General features: G+C 34.6%; 1 protein-coding gene across 1 annotated transcript in view; it reads right to left on the bottom strand.

Moving 5' to 3' along the window:
* The window catches only part of ACTR3 (actin related protein 3), a 59,722-nt gene that overhangs the window by 2,997 nt on the left and 36,795 nt on the right, over positions 1-19,930 (bottom strand). Inside the window, exons 7-10 of the mRNA XM_036121071.2 lie at positions 15,216-15,359; positions 13,277-13,450; positions 3,857-3,949; positions 3,529-3,654 (exon numbers count right to left, since the gene is read on the bottom strand). Coding sequence (XP_035976964.1) covers positions 3,529-3,654; positions 3,857-3,949; positions 13,277-13,450; positions 15,216-15,359 — 537 coding nt within the window. The remainder of the gene's footprint in view (positions 1-3,528; positions 3,655-3,856; positions 3,950-13,276; positions 13,451-15,215; positions 15,360-19,930) is intronic.

Genomic DNA, 19,930 nt, shown 5'->3' on the forward strand with positions numbered 1-19,930 from the left:
GGTCAAGAGACTGCTTAGGACTCTCCCTCCCTCTCCTTATCTTTTTTAAAAAAGATAAAAACTAAGTAAATATTGAACTCCAGTTAGTATACTTCTCACGGTGGTATGGATTAACAATTCTGAAAGCACTATAATAAGTATTCCAGTTCGAGCAAAAACATCAATACACTGTAGATAATGGAAGCCAAGTTTCTCACTGTCAGAGAACTGCATTACAAATATGAAAAAGTGGAAGGCTACAATGAACTTCTGGTATTCTGGAGCTAGTAGTATCACTATGAATTAACAGTTCTTAATTTATATAAATACAAAACTGGATACAGATGTGTGTGTATATACATGCACATAAGCACATCCTAGTTCTGACTCCCAAGAAGGCCCGAGGCAGTGACCCTCAGTAACAATGAATATACCTAGTGTCCAAAATTTGGTTCCTTTTTTTTTTTTCTTAAAGATCTTATTTATTTGTCAGAGAGAGAGAGAGCACGCACAAGCACGGGGAGTGGTAGGCAGAGGGAGAAGCAGGCTCCCTACTAAGCAAGAAGCCTGATGCAAGACTTGATCCCAGGACCCCGAGGATCATGACCTGAGCCGAAGGCAGACACTTAACCGACTGAGCCACCCATCCCCAAAATTTGGTTCCTTAACAGCATTTTCCACTAAAAGGAACAAGGGTGTCTCAGGAAAAAAAAAAAAAAAAGGCTGATTCTAATATTGAAGAACAGAAAGTACAAGATGAATCTGAATTATTTTGCTGGGTCAAAGAGTAGCAAAAAGCCTAAAGAATACTAGGGCCACATCAAAAGGACAAAAAGCCACCTTTAATGGCTCCCACTGGCCAAATCTGAAAAAAATTTGAGCATCAAAATTAAACATATTAATAGTATTAATGATAGGTTATTTTATCACAATGATATTGATGATATAGTCTAAAGAATAATATGAAAAATCAGGTTTTTATAGAGGTATTACTGAATGAATGAGAAAGAAAAATTCTTCCTTACAGTAAAATGAGACTAAAAACCATAGAAGGAATGATGGAATTTGCAAAATACCAGTTGGCAACTACCACACAGTGTAACTATTTTAGGAAAGAAAAATGGATGTTAAAACCAGTGGTTGAAAGTTTGATAAGAAACAGGATAGTCTGAAAGTATCTTCCCATAGGATTCTTATTACACATAAAGAAAAAATAATAACTTTATAGAGAAACCCAGCAGACACAACTTTAACCAACTGATCAAAATTAACATCTGGGACAAATTATACCATGTGTCTAGTGATACAATCCACTAAAAAAGGATACATCATCATTTCTGTGGTATTACTGCCAAAAGTACATAATCTGAACCTAACTAATCATGAGGAAGTATCAGACAATCCCAAACTGAGAAACATTCTGTAAAATAAATGGTCTGTATTCTTCAAAAGCAATAAGGTTAAATAAGAATGACAAAAAAGAGGCACCTGGGTGGCTCAGTCAGTGTGGAGTCTGCTTCAGATTCTTTCTCCCTCTCCCTCCCCCTCTAACCCTCACCACTCAAGAGCACTTGCGTGCGCTCTCTTGCTCACTCTCTCTCCAAAATGAATAAACTCTTAAAAAAAAAAAAGAAAGAAAGAAAGAAATACAAAAAAAAGACTGAGTACTTGCTCCAGATTAAAGGGACATAATAACTAATTCAAACATGTGGTCCTAGACTGGATTCTAGACCAGTATTTTTTTTCTCCCTTTTGCTATAAAGGACAATAATGGAAGTGGTGAAACCTGAATCAGGTCTATAACTAGATTTTTTTATTGTATCAAAGTTAGTTTTGTGATTTTGACAACTGCAATGTCCTGTTCTGGGACATACACACTAAAATATTTAGGGGTGATGGGACATTATATTTCCAACTCACTCTCAAATAGTTCAGAAAAAAATATTTGCATGTGTGTATATTTGCATAGGTACGTATCTTTATAGATAGAGAATAAAGCAAATATAAAATGCTAACATTTGGAGAATCTAGGTGAACAATATAAAGGAATTCCTTTAGGTTTTGTCTTTTCTGTAAGTACGAAATTATTTCAAAATAAAAAGTTTAAAAATATTTACATGTCATAAAAAATGGCTTATCTTTTTGTTAAGAAAAGCTATTTAGTTGCCATTAAAAATTACAGATTGAAAGGCAATAAAGCCAGATTTAGATACAGATATATTAAAATGATATGAAAATCAGTAAGAATATCAAGTAAAATAAAAAGGGAGGCAGAGTCCTCCAGTAAACTGGATTTCTCCTGTATCATTAATGTCAGTACAGTGCTGATATCACGGAGGGAAAAAAAAATTCTTCATTTCTTGTTTTTTAAATGTACAAGCCTAAAAATGTTAAATTTTTACTTTATTAAAATATTACACTCAAAAACAGCATGTTTCATTTCATATGTCTATAATGAGTCCAACCACAAACTAAACAACTACTTAAACATACTTTTTTACTGCTCCCCAAGAGATAAATTTAAGATAATCAAAATTTAGGGGCTGAAAACAGTCAGTGGTCATGCAATTTCTAAAGCAGCAGCAAACCCTAGAGGATTGTATTTTACTTTTGAGTAATTTTGAATGACTAGTAGTCTCAGATGAAGCCCTAATTCTTGATAATTTTCCAAGCTGAATAAAACGTGTTTTTATTAAGCAATGTATCCTCTAAATCAATGTTTTGCTTCAATATTCTACATTGAACAAGGATGAAACATAACATTTACTGAAAAACTGTCTCATAAATATAGAAAGCAGATATCTGAGAATTTAAAATTAATTTTGATTTTGACAGCAAACCCAAAGTCCAGGACATGTAAAAGAAAAGTTATTTCTGCTAAACCACCAATTCGATTTCACACTATGAGGCTGCTGTGGCGGACGCTAGAACGAGTCTGTGCAAGCAGGCTTGACCCCACAACATCAGCTTCTCTCTCAACTCCGCTTTGTTGTACTGCTATAGTACTATTTAAAATTGTGTGGATCCTTAAGGAATATTATCCCTAGAGTATGCAAGGAATTCTTCTCTATATACGTTATCTGTGAGAGACATAGGAAATAATGTCACTCACACAGACTAAGAATATTTTCCAGAAATGCTGATAATATCCTAGAGGAATCAAATGACCAAGAATATCATAAATATGATATTCTTGAATGATTCCATATATGTAAATCCTTTAAAAACGTATGTTTTTCTGAATACATGCATAGTTAAAAACATGAACTGGATATACCTAAATTCATGACAGCAACTACCCTCAGGAGGAAAAAGAAAGAATTGAAACCAAAGAGAGAAAGGAAAAGGTCTGAGGAAGGTAAGGTACTCTTTTTGTTAGTATTTTATTTCTTAAAATAAGATCTCAATATGATTAACCACTTTCCATTAGAAAGCCTGATAGAAATCCTTATTTTCCTAAATAAAAGCAAAAGTTAGCTGACATTTCCCATCCCTATTACAATAATCAAGGCACCCTCAACCCTCCCCCTAATAACTAAGAAAACCAACCTTCAATCTGCCACCACTCAATTCCTCACTTAATTTCAGCCTGGCATCTACAGTTCTTTTCAAATCTCTTTGCAAGCGACGTCCAAAGTCCCTGAACATGGTTGAACCTCCAGAGAGGACAATATTCTGTATTAGTGGAGAAAAATAAATAAGTAAGTATGACTTTTATTTAGAGAGAAAGAGAAAAATAAAGACATAAGAAATAGTATTAAAATACTATCATAGGCTTTTGAAGAGAGGATTTTTAAATTTAATATTCAACAATGGACAGAAATATAAAGAAGTTTTTTAAAAGAAGACCTTGAACAATTTTGCTGTAAATACTGACCTTGTAGAGAGGACGTCTGACATCAATAGGGCAATTCTGAATTACTTCATCTACAACTTCTGAGATAGGTTGAGTAAAGTCTGGATTAGCAAACTGAAAAGTAAGTAAAGGTGGATGTATGATAGAGATTAGATCACTACTAACATATATCACAATAAAAAATTAAGAAAGTTTTCAGTTTAAAAATAAAAGAACTTTTTACAAACATAAATTCTGGTCTCTAATTCAAAATTAAAGACACAGAAATCAGAGATTTCAGAAGAAATCAAATTACAGTAATGATGATATATACCATTTCATAACTATCAGAATAGCAAAAATGTAAAACCACACATATAGCATGAGCTGGTAAAAATCTGTAGGCATGCACATGAGCAGAGCTCTGAAAATGAGTTGACCGACACATTTGTAGTTGAGGTCAAACAAGGAAATGCTCAGTCTATTCATTTCAGCTTTTATGCTGTAAGTAAGTGTCCTTTTCATGATCTATTTAGTGCCACAGTTTCCACATTTTTGCGGGTGATTTTGCTATTTAAAAGGGTCCCCGGGGCACCTGGGTGGCTCAGTCGGTTGGGTATCTACCTCCAGCTCAGGTCATGATCCCAGGGTCCTGGGATCAAGCCCTGCGTTGAGCTCCCGGCTCAGCCAGGAATCTGCTTTCTCCCTCCCAGTGCTATTGTGCTCTCGCTTGCTCTTTCCCTCTCAAATAAACTTAAAATAAAAATAAAATAAAATAAAATAAAAAGGGTCCTCAACCACAGTAGTGCCAAAGTGCCATCTACTGTTCCTAAGCTTAAGGCTGTGATATATGTCATGGAGAAAATACAGTTTTGGATAAGGTGCATTCAGGCATGAGTCACAGTTTTGCTGTTGGCTGTGATATCAATGCTAATAAATCAACGATATATATTAAATAGTGTGTCTTTAAACAGAAACACAAATAAAACAAGGTTTCATGTTCAGCTGACAAAAGTGTTGGAATCTAAAGCTCACAGAACCGAACCGTTTCCCGCTATGAGCAATGGTTCGGTATTCACTAATTCAGCGTTCACAGCAACTTTGTAGGAGTATCTACTGTGAATAATGAGAACTGTATACTCACATGATGATATACCATAGTTAAACTATTTCCAAGTAGCTGACACTCAAAAGCAAAACTCATTTTTTAAAAAGATAACTTCATAAAAACTTGAGTTATTCCAAATATGTAAATCCTTTAAAAATATATGTTTTTGTAAATACATGCACAGTTAAACATAAGAACTGGATATACACTAAATTTATGACAGCAACTGCCCTCAGGAGGAAAAAGAAAGGATGGAAACCAAATGGAAAAGGAAAAGGTCTGAGGAAGGTAAGATACTCTTTTTATAATATTTTACTTCTTAAAATAAGATTTCAATATGATAAATATTAAAATATTACTATGTATTTATTTGGAATGGAAGGTACACGTATTACACAAAACTTTTCAGAATTCTTTAACAGACTGGATAGGTAGGTTTGAGATGTAAAGCAGTTTGACAACTTCAATTATTATGGAAACAGAATGAGGTTAAAAATTTTTTTAAAAATTTTATATACAACATCAGGTCTTATACAAGGAGAAGTAAGATTAAGGAAGGCTTCCTTTCTTCCCCATCATTTATTTTTACATGCATGCCTATGACCCTCCAAAATCATACTGTGTATTTCCTAAGAGGAACTATACAAACATATACATACATATATATATATACACACACATATATATATAAATAATTTGGAAATGTTAGATCTCAGAATTAAACTTGTATTCTGAAACAAAGACCTAATTTGCAAAAATATATGTAAGTGGCCATGTATTACTCTTTAAAATTGGAAAGGAAATGCTACATGGGATTTTTCTTTTTTCCTAGGTATTAAGGTCAAAATTCAGCTCTAATTTGTCAAAATAAACAAGTCTATTTTATTCAAATGAATAAAATTTAAAGTAACTGTATAGAAAATGAGTTGCCAACCACCTCTCTTGGCCTCTCATTTTTCCCATTAGCTTGTCTAATGGGAGAAACAACATTCCTTTGTTCATTAAACGGATTCTATAACTTGACTGGTAACTATTAGATGTGTCAATTTTTTCCAGTTATTAAAATTAGTTTGAAGTTATTTAGAGTCTGGGCATACAATGAAAAGAGATTTAATGTTACTTAAGTGATGAAGCATAATGATACAAGATATTTTAATTTAGATGAAGATATCCCTAACAAAGATTCTACTGACTTCTGTTATCATAGTAAGAGAAAAAAATGGCAGCCAACATCTATCTTTCTGAAGCATGCTGATGAGTGTACATAAGAAACTTTAACAGGGATATAGAATTCCTTGGGATAATGAATACCTAAGAGTGGGTATAGAAATGTGGCTCATACTGAACCTTGAGAAAGCAACCTACAGACTATTTGTTCTATCTGTCAGAAGTTGTCCATATTGTATTCTGTGAAAATGGGAGAATATAACTCAACTTGGCTGGCTCTGTATGCCATGTATACACAAGCTTAGTTTAGAGGCAGAGAATGGCTCAGTCCATAATTAACTAGAATGAGCAAAAGAATTGGAAACCTGAAAATTTTATTTTGTGACCTGTAGAAATTCTCTAGGTTTTAGACTATGAAATTTCTAAGGCAACTTAAGTTCTCAAAACATGCTTTTATGATCCCATAATGATACTTCAACCTGAGACCTTGTCATGAGATTTAATCCCCAAAATGTGGACAAAGAACATTAACAATAGAAAATATTAACAATAGAAAATATGTTCTACAATATCTTAGTATCTTATCAACTTATTAATACAGAACTTACAAATTCTCTACACTGTCTTTGTTAGCCATATTCCTTCAATATTTACCTAAACAACACACACACACACACACACACACAGAGGAGCGCGTGTGCTCAACAGATTAACCCTCCCATAATTCTTTCCTTAACCTTTAAGACAGTTTATCTGCTGTAACATGAGCAAGTAAAAGGCAGGAATAGGGTCATTCATTCCTGTGCTATGCCCTTCTCACAGCAATTTTTAATCAAGAACATACAAAGGAAAGAATTTATACGAGCTTTATATATTCACATACTCATAATCAACCCACAGATACTCTGATTTGCAAAGAAAGAAATGAAGTCTGATTTGAATACATCTTCACAAAAAACTCATGGACCATTGTGCTATATAGAATCCCAGGTGAGAATGAGTAGAATAATATGTAGTAAAGCAGCAAACAATGGATACTTAATAAAGGGAAAGAGTAAGAATTAACAATAAATTGTTGTAGGTTACTCAATACTTGACTATGCTCAACCTAGGGTCCCCACTAAGAATATTTTTAGGCCTTTTGATTTCACTTTCAGCAAAAGGATTAGTCCTGTCTCTAAATGCTCTCTGATCAGGTCTTAATACTACTGCAAGTGGCTATCAAGGGAGGAATATCTAACCTCTCTTCTGAAAAATTTATAGAGAATACACCCAAGTAAACAAAGCAGTCCAAATAGCTTTGTCAAAAAAATTTAAATTTCCCTTAAAAAAAAAAAATCAGAGTGCCAACCCCGTTCCATCTAAAAACAGTTCTTTCAAGCATTTGTGATGAATTTAGCAATTCAAAAAATAAATATCCTTACTCTTTCATACAGTTTATGTTTAGTGTCCAAGTTTAGATACCTACACATTCATCTAGCCAAAACAAAAAACAGAGTGAATTTTCCAAATGACAGAGGATATCTAGAACTACAGAAGACAGAATCTTAAAATTCACTTGGGAAGTGACACAGTTCATAGTATACAAAAAAAAAAGTCTATTCTGGAAATACATGGTGAACTAAGCACACATATCTCAACTTGCTCTCCCTACTAAAAGCACCAATAAAGAAATTTTTTTTTAAAAGATTTTATTTATTTATTTGACAGAGACAGACACAGCGAGAGAGGGTACACAAGCAGAGGGAGTGGGAGAAGGAGAAGCAGGCCCCCGCCGAGCAGGGAGCCCGACATGGGGCCCAACCCCAGGACCCCAGGACCATGACCCAAGCTGAAGGCAGACACCCAATGACTGAGCCACCCAGGCGCCCGAAAGAAATTTTTTTAAAAAAAGGAATAATCCCAAATGTATGGAGAGAACAGAAAGAGAAGAAACAGCAAAAAATTTGGCAAACTGCAATGTGGAAAGCAGATGGACAAGACCATGCACTCCCTCCAAAACACTCAGTAAGTCATCAGTAGGGAAAGCCAAGAATAAGACTGTTTTCTATCACCACCACCACCACCACCCCAAAAAGAACTGGCTGTACCTATCAGCACTGAAAGTGAGGTAGAAGAAGGACAGGAAGGAACAATGGTTGAAAGCTTCTCTGAAAAGCAAAGTCACAGATCCCAACTACAGAAGTCTATGAAATACCTCCTCCTCATCCAAGGAGAAAGGTGGCTTATCTATTCTCTAAAGGGAATAAATTAGAGAGCCCCCAGACTCTTATACATGGCTGAAAGGAATGAAAGCTGGGGGCTTTTAAGTGAAGGTATGCAGCCCACTCCAACACACAAATGCTGACCCTCTTCCCATTTGGCTGCCAACCTCTACCCTCCAGGCAGTAATCTTTTTGGGAATCAAACCATCTGAAACGATCTAAGGAAACACACATAGGGCATTCCTCCAAAGTAAAGACCATAGTCAAAAGCCCTACCCACAAAGCTCAGATTTCCAATCAGGTTTTTAGTGTCCCCTTCTTAAATGAGTGGCCCCCAAAAATCTCTAGCATGAAAAATACAGGAATCAAAACAAAGAGAAAAAGCAACCTGGAACAAAGAGACTATGCAGAAAGAAGAAACTTTCAAAAAACCTAGACTAACATCCTCAGAGAGCCAGAAGATATGCAACCATGAAACAAGAACACAGCATCATAAAAAAGAAATATTCAAGAGCAGATGTAGGGGAAACCCTTGAAAATTAGGTATGTTACCAGAAATAAATTCAACAGAAGGTTCAGAAGGTAAACTGAAGAAATCACCTAGAGAGGGGAACAAAAAGAAAAAGTACAACTAGAAGAAAAAACAGAGAGAGCACATGAGAATGTCAGGGGAACAAAGGGATAATCTACAAGTATCTGGAAAGAAAAAAAGCAGGCCCTGTACAAGGTTTAGAAATCAGAACAGTTTTTTACTTCAAGTTATAATGGGAAGCAACTGAGCTAAGGCTTCAAAATGCTGAAGAAAAATGATTTACAATCTAGAATTCTACACCCAAATTATCAGACAAGTATGAAGATAAAATGAATACATCTTCAGACATGCAAGGTCTTGAAATTTTCATCCCTCATGTGCCCTTTTTATCAGGAACCCCAATGGGAAATGATTTCCACCAAAATAAAGAAAGGGAAAGGTATGGGATGGAAGAAAGAAGGATTTAAGTGAGAGGCAACAGGGATCCCCACAATGATGGTGAAGGAATATGACAACTCTGTGCCAGGTGCAGAAGGAAGCAGGTTCAGATTGGGACATGTGAACACATGCTCTGGAAAAATAAATTGCTTTTAAAACCCTTTGCATCTGAATATCCTGAGAAGACAGTTAGAAAACTGGTGGATAGAGTTTAGAGGTGAATTAAGGATCATTATTTTAAAACTAAGCAAACAAGTTATTGTTTCCCATGGAAAACAAAATATAGGACAGGAAAATATTTCATGGTAAACTGCATGACTCAGATCTAATTAGAATTTGTGTTCACAGATCTGATTAAAATTTGTGTTCACAAAAATGTAAGCATTGAATTTTTACCTAACTGAAATTATAATGTAATTATTGGGACAAAAAGGTATGGAAAGGTACTGTTTGTCACGGCAAAAAAAGGGAGAAAAGGCAATCCTCTTCCTCCATAGCTGGAAACTGATAGAAAATGCCTAAAACTGAAAAAACTTGGCAGTTGCAATGCAACCAAAGCAAACTGTAGCTATGGAGGCAATCACCAAAAGAATCAACTAAAAAAGGTTGAAGTGCTTACCTCCAGGAAAAAAATTAGGGAGAGAAGTATGCAGGACACTCCTAGTTTTTGTCAGAATTTCAATAACTAGGACTTGTAAACAATGTGCATATACATAACTGATTTTAAAAAACAACTTTCAAGAAAAGAAAAACATGGATTTCTCACAGAAGAAATTATTTACAAAGAAAAAAATGCTATAGAGTAAAAGGTGTTTCAAAGTTTTAAAAAACTTAATGAAGAAAGCTTGGTGTGTATCAAATGATAAAGATTAATAGAAAAAAAATTACATATGAAACATTAGCAACAAGGTAAACTGACATCCAGACAATTATCCCTTTCCTAAGCAACACGGCACAACCAAAACACAGTTTATTTACGTATCTAACATGTCAAAGGTTTTTTAAGACTGTCAAGACCTTAGCTGAGGATGTCTGTCAAGAGTACTGCACTCAAATGCTTCCTCCTTTAAAATCCAAGATATCTCTTACCTCCCACGCTATTACCTATCTTGGGGTAATGATCCTATTCATCTAGGACTTTAGTCCTGGATCTTCTATAATTCTCTAATTCCTGTCCTCCACTTGGAGGTTTAGTATCTCTCTCCAGTATTTCAACTTCAACTGATGTTCCTTAACCCATGACCTTTAATTCATTTGACTTCAGCAGTTCACATACACATGACCCCAGAGGAAAATGGGACCTGACTGCCAGCTACGTGGTTATCTATCTTCTTAAATCACTACTAAAATGACAAAAGAAAATTACAAAAAAGGAATGTTACATCCTAAGTGCTTCCAGAGGGGCATACTGCTAAGAAGTCAATCCATTCACCCTGTAGAACCTTGAAGTCCCCAAAATTGAAATGATAAGAAACCACAAGGAAAAGTAAAACAAGGTTTTAAAAAACCTGTTAAATTTCTCTATATAGAAATAGTGAGACCCCCAGGATCCCTTCCAGATCTTGTAAAAACAGTTAATTACAACCTCAATGAATAAATGAAATAAATAAACAAAGAGAAAATGACACAAATGAAGAAATGAGGCAAAAATTTAGGAAAAGCTCAATTTTAAGAGAAAAAATTTACAATATTACAATTTTGCCTCAAAAGCAAAAAACATTAACAATATAATACTATTCATATACTGTGAAACTACTGATTTAGCTAGTAACTATAACATAACATACAGACAGGCTGAGGGAAGAGGGTCTAAGGAAATATCAACTAACCTAAAAGGAAGTTGGTAGATAATTACTTACATTGCTATGTCAAGAAATAGGAGGACAAATATCTGGAAATGTGCAGGTAATTACCAAGAGTGCTGGCTAAGTGAGAGCTAGTGAATGCTCTGCAGAACACAAAAAGAGTGAGAGTAGGGGTGGAGGATGAGGAGCCACTGTTTTTGTTTAAGCCTGTCAGTGTTATGTGACTTTTAAAACTATGTACATATATCCTTTTATGAATTTTTATTTTAAAGATTGCAAAGAAAATGTGCTAAGCCTTAAAATACCCATATACTTGTCCGACCACAATGCCTTATCCCAGGTGCTCACTCCTTTGCTCCCAACTTACAGCTATATGCCAATTCATCATGATCTCCAATCCCTGCTCATATCCTTCACATCCAGTTGTTCAAGTTACACATATGGGAATCATCACAGAGTCTTCATATTCTTACTCCCCTCACATCTAAGTAATCAGTAAGTCATGTTGATTCTATTGCTTTTCTCTTACCTCTTTCTCATTCTTATTGACCTTACTTTCTCCCATGTGTTGGCTTCATTCTAAGGCTCCACTTGGTGATGAGCTTCTCTTGCTCAGATTCAAATCCACTAGAAGAGCTATGCTTCTACAGAAGCCCTGGGATTCGCTCTGATTGGATGGGCTCAGGGCACATGCCCACCTCTGAACCAAACACCATGGCTGGGGGAATGTCCTGCTCAGACTGGCTGGATCCAGGGGCATCCCTCCCAAGACCCACCCAAACCACTTGGCCTGAGAGCAGGGGCAGATGGGATCCCTAATGTCAGAAGAGGGGGAATAGATGGAAGGCTTCATCCGGAAAACTGCAATAAAATCACCTGTTTCCAGTTTTTCATGTTAATATTGTAAATTTGATTTTAATTTCTAACTGAATCACACTCTCATCATTACCTGTTTCCAACACAATTCACTCCTCTGTTTCAATCCATCCAACCCAGTGCAGTCAGAGTGACCTTTCTAATACCATACATGAATCTGTGTCATTTGCACTGAAGATTTCTGCACAACTACAGAATCCAGTAAACGCTTTTCTATAGCATATTAGTCCCTCATGAACACCCATCTGGACCCATCTCCTACCAATCCCTTCCTTTATAATTTTATTATCTAGCTCTCTCCTATCCCAGACTTCTACCCAGCCTATCTCCTCTGCCAGAAAGATACTCCCCTAACATACCTGCCTGACAAATACTTACTCACCCTCAACTGTCACCTCCTCTAAGAAGTTTCCCTAGTTCCCCCAAGCAGACTTAGATGCTCTTTGTTCCTATGCCCTCCCCAAATCCATGCATATTAAAGCAACTACACCTGTTTATTTTATTTTTTTTTTTTTAAAGATTTTATTTATTTATTTGAGAGAGAGAGAATGAGAGAGAGAGCCCATGAGAGGGGGGAGGGTCAGAGGGAGGAGCAGACTCCCCGCAGAGCAGGGAGCCCGATGCGGGACTCGATCCCGGGACTCCAGGATCATGACCTGAGCCGAAGGCAGTCGCTTAACCAACTGAGCCACCCAGGCGCCCATCATCTTTAAATATCCCATACTTAAACTGAGACCATAAAAATTATATTCACTATTTGCTAAGTGAATAAACAATATTTAAAAATAACCGTTTTTAATGCCAAATAAGCACAGTATGCATTTAATGTAATTCTATTAATAAATTTCTTATACTAAGTTACTAGAAGAATTTTTCATTTAAAGCACACATTTCATTAACTTAATAAAACCTGCATGTTGCTAACATTTCCTAGACACAGAAAACTATTTTGCTAATATTTTGTTATGATAGTCAACTAATGATTCTTGGTTTAATGGTTATTTTATATGGGGCCAGTGGTAGTTCTAGAACTTTTCCAAAAATATTTCATTTAAATGGTCATAAATTTTAAGGGCTCCCCTCTTTCCATGACCCCACATAAGCCACAAATATTAAAAAAGACATGTTTTAGTTTTCTAAATATGTGAAAAATAGTAACTTGTTTATAGCCTATTTCACATAGGCAATTTTTCCTCTTGAAAATAACTCACTATAGCATTTTAGTATACAAAAGAAAGTTCCTGAGATTAACTCTTTCCTGAATTTCTTATGGTTGACTGATAATTTCTGAATATTTCAAAACAATTCCATCTAAAGAAAAAAAAAACTTACCTCTGGATGAAAAAAGATTTCAGGTCCCAAGAATCTCTCATAACCAACATCAATAGAAAATTCTTTCTTTGAGATAGCATTGATTCCAGTATATTGCTTAATCCACTTTGATCCATCTGTGTCATACTTGTTAAATTCTTTTACTAAATCTGGGCAGACATAACTATAGCGCTCCTAAGAAAACAAAGAAATGAGTAATTATTTCTTCATTTTAGGAACAGGAGAAAAGGATGACATATTTTTAGCAAACTAGAATCAAATGAACAAATATCTTCAGAAAATAAAATTAAGAAATTAAGCTGAAGAAAATTTTATGTTAGGACATTAGTTTATGTTTAGTACAAATAAACAACTCATCTCTCATCTCCTACACGTAATTCCTGGCTTCATATATAAAGTGAATAAGATCTGACCAACTAAAGAGAGAACCTCTACTATCTCATGAAAACATTCATTAATGTCATTCAACATTTTATACAGTTCCAATAATTAATGGAGTTTGCATTATGAAGAGGAGAAAACATAAAATAAATACAGAACTGGAGAATAAGTAATAGTTGATATAACCCACAATATAATACAGACCCTTAATCCTTAATACCTTCCTGGAATAAAACTGAATATGGTCTAAGTAAATGAGCAAGAGAAAAAATGCTTAAAATAAAAACTATTCTTTTTTACTGTATCACCTGCAATGCTAAATTGTTGAATATCTGGTTATAAGTACTAAGTAAAAGTTTTCATCAAAAACGCAATTAAAAAATGTTATGGGTTATAACATTCTATTTGCAATTTATGGACTCCCGAATCCAAGTCTCATTTTTTTTTTTAAAGAAAAACACACATTTCACATATTTTTGTACATCAAGAATTCTACTCCATGACAGATGCAAACATTATTACTAATAATCGAAAGACATAAAAGGAAAGAATATGGAAAACAAAGGACAATTTGATTATGTTGTTGTAGCTCTTCTTTCTCCAAACGTTGGAAGTAGGAATTACATGGAAATGATAATTCTTAAAAGACATTCAGACTGAGCATCAGTATTCTCTCCAACAGATTTGAATCCTTGTTGCTTTTGTTATTTTTTTAAACTCCACAGGCTTCCCAAAGATGCTGAAGCAGTATTCATGTTAATTTTTCATATATTTAATTTTGATGCCACCCTTTGGGTAAGTTTTGGCAGCCATTTCGTAATTCCTTTACTACTAGGAAGTAGTAAATTCTTTTTCATTCCTAACCTTTGAAGAGTGAAAGAAACCCTATAATCAGGCAAAGATAGGCAATAAAGTTATTTTTGCTGGGGCAGTTTTGCTTTCACATACTGAAAACATATGAGAAACCCACTGAAATTTTTGTAGGTTGGCAAATGATAAATTTAAAAAGCAATGCTAAGTATTTTGACAGTTTACATGAAGCACTAATCTAACAAAGACTTATATAACATACAAATTATTAAAACACCTTAAATAGTCTTCACATTTTTCTTCTGTTTGCTATATCACTTGAGCCAAACACCACCTCTATTCTATAGTGAAATGAAACAATTACATAAAAAAAAAATTTTTTTAACAGAAAATTGTTCAGATTAAAATAAAGAATTCAGTGAAGAAACTGAGATACAAGGACTGTGAAGTGAACTAATTATTTTTACTACAGGGAATAATCACAAAAATGTATGCTAACGTCAGTTGGTACAAATGTTCTTGACTCAAATGTGAAATGTGGAGACAACAGGCACAGAGTTGATAATCCTGCAAAATTTCCTTACAAGAAATACAGAGAAAACATATATATAATTAAGAGTAATAATTACAACTGGCTAAACAAAAGGTTTTTTTAAGTACTGTTCTTCACCTGATAGTTTCTCATGTTAATATTGTAAATCTGATTTTAATTTCTAACTGAATCACACTCTCATCATTACTTTTTTACCTTTACTGCCTTAGCAGTTTCCAAGGATTGCTCTGGAGGGATTCCTACTTCTCGGTCTCTCAGCAACTGCTGAATAAAATATGTTATATCTCGTCCTGCGATTGGAATGTGCTTAATACAGCTGCCAATCACATACCCTTCAGCCTAGATGAAAAAAAAAAAAAGTGGCAAATTTACTTTCAATGATTTCAAAATTAATATAACCTAAATAACCATCAAAGATTAATTTCTCAAATTAGTGTGTTTATATTCCCAAATATTGCTTTATCCTAGGAGAATTCTTCTAGTCTTTATTCTTCAACTGTATTCCTCACAATACTACATTATATAATTTATAATACTGTACAGATATTATGAACAAGAATGGCCAGAACTTAGATTATTCTTTTACTGGTAAGAGTTTATAACCAAGACTGAAATGACTGAACAACACAGAAATTACGAATTTCAGAAGTTTTAAATGTTCTGATAGCAGACCAGATAGGAAATTATTTTAAAATCTTTTATAATTTCAGTAAACAATTTAGATAGCATTGTAGGAAATTTGATCATTAATCCACAAACTCATTTTTCCTAATGAAGTAGGTACCACTTTCACAAGGCTGAGGCATTATATGCATTATCAATAATGCCAAATAATTAAATTCTACACAATGAATTCATAAATTTACTGATATGAGTTGGAAGTACAAAAAATAATGTAACAAAATTAAATTTCATTGGGGCGCCTGGGTGGCTCAGTCATTAAGCGTCTGCCTTCAGCTCAGGTCATGATTCCAGGCTCCTGGGATCGAGTCCCACATCAGGCTCCCTGCTCAGCGGGAAAGCCTGCTTCTCCCTCTCCCACTCCCCCTGCTTGTGTTCCCTCTCTTGCTGTGTCTTTCTCTGTCAAATAAATAAATAAAATCTTTAAAAAAAAAAAATTAAATTTCATTATCAAAGAATATCATCTGGCCATGACAGAGTATTAGGGATTGGATTTATCCTCTCACCTTAAAGAAAAGAAACAGGACAAATTAAATGAAATAAACATTTTCAGACACTGAACAGGTAGAGTAGGGCAGTGTTCCCAATGATAAGGGAAAACAAACAATATGAGTGCTATAAACATCCCATCTCACTGCCTAGGAAGCGTTCCCAGGCAGCAATAATGGGTCGGAGAACCCAAGCAGAGTCAGAGAGTCTCATTTTCAGGTATGATTTAAAAAAAAAACAAAAAAAAACTACAAATCTATAGATTCAAGAAGCTCAACAAACCCAAACCCCAAGAAGAAATGGGAAAGGGAAGAGAAAAAAAAAAAAAAAACAACACACACAAACACATTTAGGTACATCACAATCTTGAAGGGAGCCAGACAAGTAAGAAATATCACAAAGAAACAAGCATAGGAATGACAGCAGACTTATTTTCAGAAACAATGTAAACCAAAAGACATTAGAACTACATCTTTAAAATACTGAAAGGAAAAAACTATCAACCTAAAATTCTACACCAAGTAAAAAATCTTTCAAAAATGCAGGCAAAATGCTTTTTCAAAGGATGTACATAAGTTGAAAGAGTTCAGAGTCAGTAGACCAGCACAATAAGACATATTAAAGGCAGGGATGCCTGGGTGGCTCAGTTGGTTGAGCATTCAACTCTTGATTTCAGCTCAGGTCATGGTCTCAGTGTTGTGGGATTGGTCTCATACGGCTCCCCGCTCAGTGTGAGTGTGCTGGTCCCTCTCCCTCTTCCTCCCCCTAAGCCCCTTCCTCCCCCCTACCCCCACATGCACACATGCTCTCTAAAATAAATAAATAAAATCTTTAAAAAAAAAAAAAAGGCAATGTTAAAGGCCATCATTCTGGCAGAGAGAAAATGATGCTAGATGGAAATCTGAACCTTCACCAAGAAACAAGGACTGGGAATGCTAAATGCGTAAATATAAAAGAAATTTATCTTTTTCAAAATCTCTTTTAAAGAGGAGATTTGTTCTCAGCTGACATGTCCTACCCCTCCCAAAATTCTTATGTTGAAGTGCTATCTCCCAATACCTCACAATGTGATTGTATTTGGAGACGGGTACTTTTTTTTTTTTTTTAAACATATAATGTATTATCTGTTTCAGGGGTACAGGTCTGTGATTCATCAGTCTTACACAATTCACAGCGCTCACCATAGTACATACTTTAAAGAGGTAATTAAGTTAAAATGAGGTGATTAGAGTGGATCCTAATCTGGTTCTGGTATGATTTATGTTCTTAAAAGAAGAGATTAGGACACAGACACAAGGAGACCATGTGCAGATGAATGGAGAAAATCAGGCCACCTAGAGAGAAGACACAGAGAAGCCTCAGAAGAAATCAACCCTGCCAACATCTTGATCTCTGACTTTACTGCCTCCATCTGTGAAAAAATTAATTTTCTATTGTTTGAGCCACTCAGTCTGTGGTACTTCGTTATAGCAGCCCTAACAAAACTAATATACTACTTACAATGAAACAAATTAATAATGCACTATAAGTTTGTAACATGTAGAAATAAAATGAGTGACCATTATAGTGCAAAAGGGAAGTACATTGTTGTACACTTTCTATTTATAAAATAGATTATTTGTAGTTAGATTATAAATTAAAGATGTTTATTATAAACCCTAGAGCAACCACCAAAAAATAAGCAAATGACAATAACAAAGAAGTAGAACACAGCTAATAAGTCAATAAAGATAAAATGGAATTATGAAAGAATACTCCATTAATTCAAAAGAAAGCAAAAGGAAAAAAGAACAAAACACAGAAATATCCAATTCTTAATATCCTTATAAAAATTCATTCTTTTTCATGTTATAACTTATATTTGAAAATTACCTATTTGAATATTATCAAGATACTGATATTACTGATTAGTTGTGCAGATATTAAGACTGGGGTCAGACAGAACCAGTTTGAATCCTAGCTCTAAAACCTACTATTTGGTGATCTAAAGCAATTCATTTATTTGCATTTTTAATGGATAAACTGAGGTCTTCAATATAACCTACATTATAGATTCTGAGGTTTAAATGAAAATCTTAAGAATCTCTATGTACCTAATAAAGAAAACTAACTATAAAAAAAAAACATGAAATATTGGACACATCCCAATATCCAAGATACTAAAATATCCCCCAATGACAAAATAAAATCTGGTATAGCCATAGAATGAAACATTATTTGGGAATAATAAGAAATGAAGTACTATACATGCTACACCTTGGATAATCTTGAAAACTTTAGGCCTCATGACAGAAACCAGTCACAAAAGAAAACCACAAAGTGTATGATTTCCATTTACATGAAATGTCCAGAAAAGGCAAATCTATTGAGACAGAAAGTATATGAGTGGTTGCCAGGGGCTAAGGTTATCAGGGGGAGACTGACTGCTAACAGATACAGGGTTTCTTTTTAGAGTGATAAAAATGTTCTAAAATTGACTGTGTTGTAATGGATGCACTCTGTGAATATACAAAAAACCCACTTAAGTATACACTCTAAATGGGTGAACCACATGGTGTGTAAATTATATCGCAAAAAAGCTATTACTAAAAAAGGGGCAATTATTACTAAAACTATTGTGACATTGGGAGGGTAGATTATGACATCTAATCTAAAAGTAGTCACCCTGAGTATATAATTCTCAAAAGAGGTTGCCTGATGCATTAAAAATAGGAATGACTAGTAATGAAGAAATAAAAGTTCAAAATAATTTCATTTCTTACAGGATAGTCAATATAATATAAAAATTTTAAAAGATAAACCTTTCTATATATCTAATACTATCAGTATGATTCCAAGTAGTCATTTTTAGTGTATTAGGTAAAATAAAAACCCTAATTTGTCATTAAGAATTGGAAGCACAAGGGCCTTGGCAGAAAAAATGCTATCTCTAACAAATAATCCAATCTGGTGCATTTTTCTTAATAGGCTTTACTAAATCCAAACCATAAAGTACGATCATAACTCGAGCTTTTTATTCAAAAAAATAATTTCCAGGGGCACCCGGCTGGCTCAGTCATTAAAGCATGTGACTCTTGATCTCAGGGTTATGAGTTCAAGCCCCACATTGGGCGTAGAGCTTAATTAAAATAAAATAAATAAATAAAAATAATTCCCAGAAGTCATTAATGGCCACGTGCTTATAACAAACTGTTATGTAGTTAACCTATGCACCAAACTGAAATCTGTTAATTAAGGATAAGAGAGACTATCAACCGGCTAACCCATACAACACAGACACAGCCAAACCAGAAGAGAGAATTCCATGTTTCAGAAAGGCAAGACTGATGAATCACAGACCTGTACCCCTGCAACAAATAATACATTATATGTTAATTAAAGAAAAGAAAAGAAAAAAGAAAAAAAAATTGTTTCAAGACATACATACATACATAAATGTAAAGAAAGGCATAGGGGCGCCTGAGTGGCTCAGTCAGTTAAGCGTCTTCCTTCGGCTCAGGTCCTGATCCCAGGGTCCTGGGATCTTGCCCCCACATCGGGCTCCCTGCTCAGCAAGGAGTCTGCTTGTCCCTCTCCCTCTGCCTCTTCCCCCCCCGACCACCACTCATGCTCTCGCTCGTGCTCTAATAAATAAATAAAATCTTAAAAAAAAAAAAAAAGGCATATTTCCATTCTGGTTACTCCAACACTTTCTAATTATGAATTAGAAACAATTTCTAATATTTTTAAATCATATTCTA

This window comes from Halichoerus grypus, chromosome 4 (assembly GCF_964656455.1).
Source record: "Halichoerus grypus chromosome 4, mHalGry1.hap1.1, whole genome shotgun sequence".
Classification (NCBI taxonomy): domain Eukaryota; kingdom Metazoa; phylum Chordata; class Mammalia; order Carnivora; family Phocidae; genus Halichoerus; species Halichoerus grypus.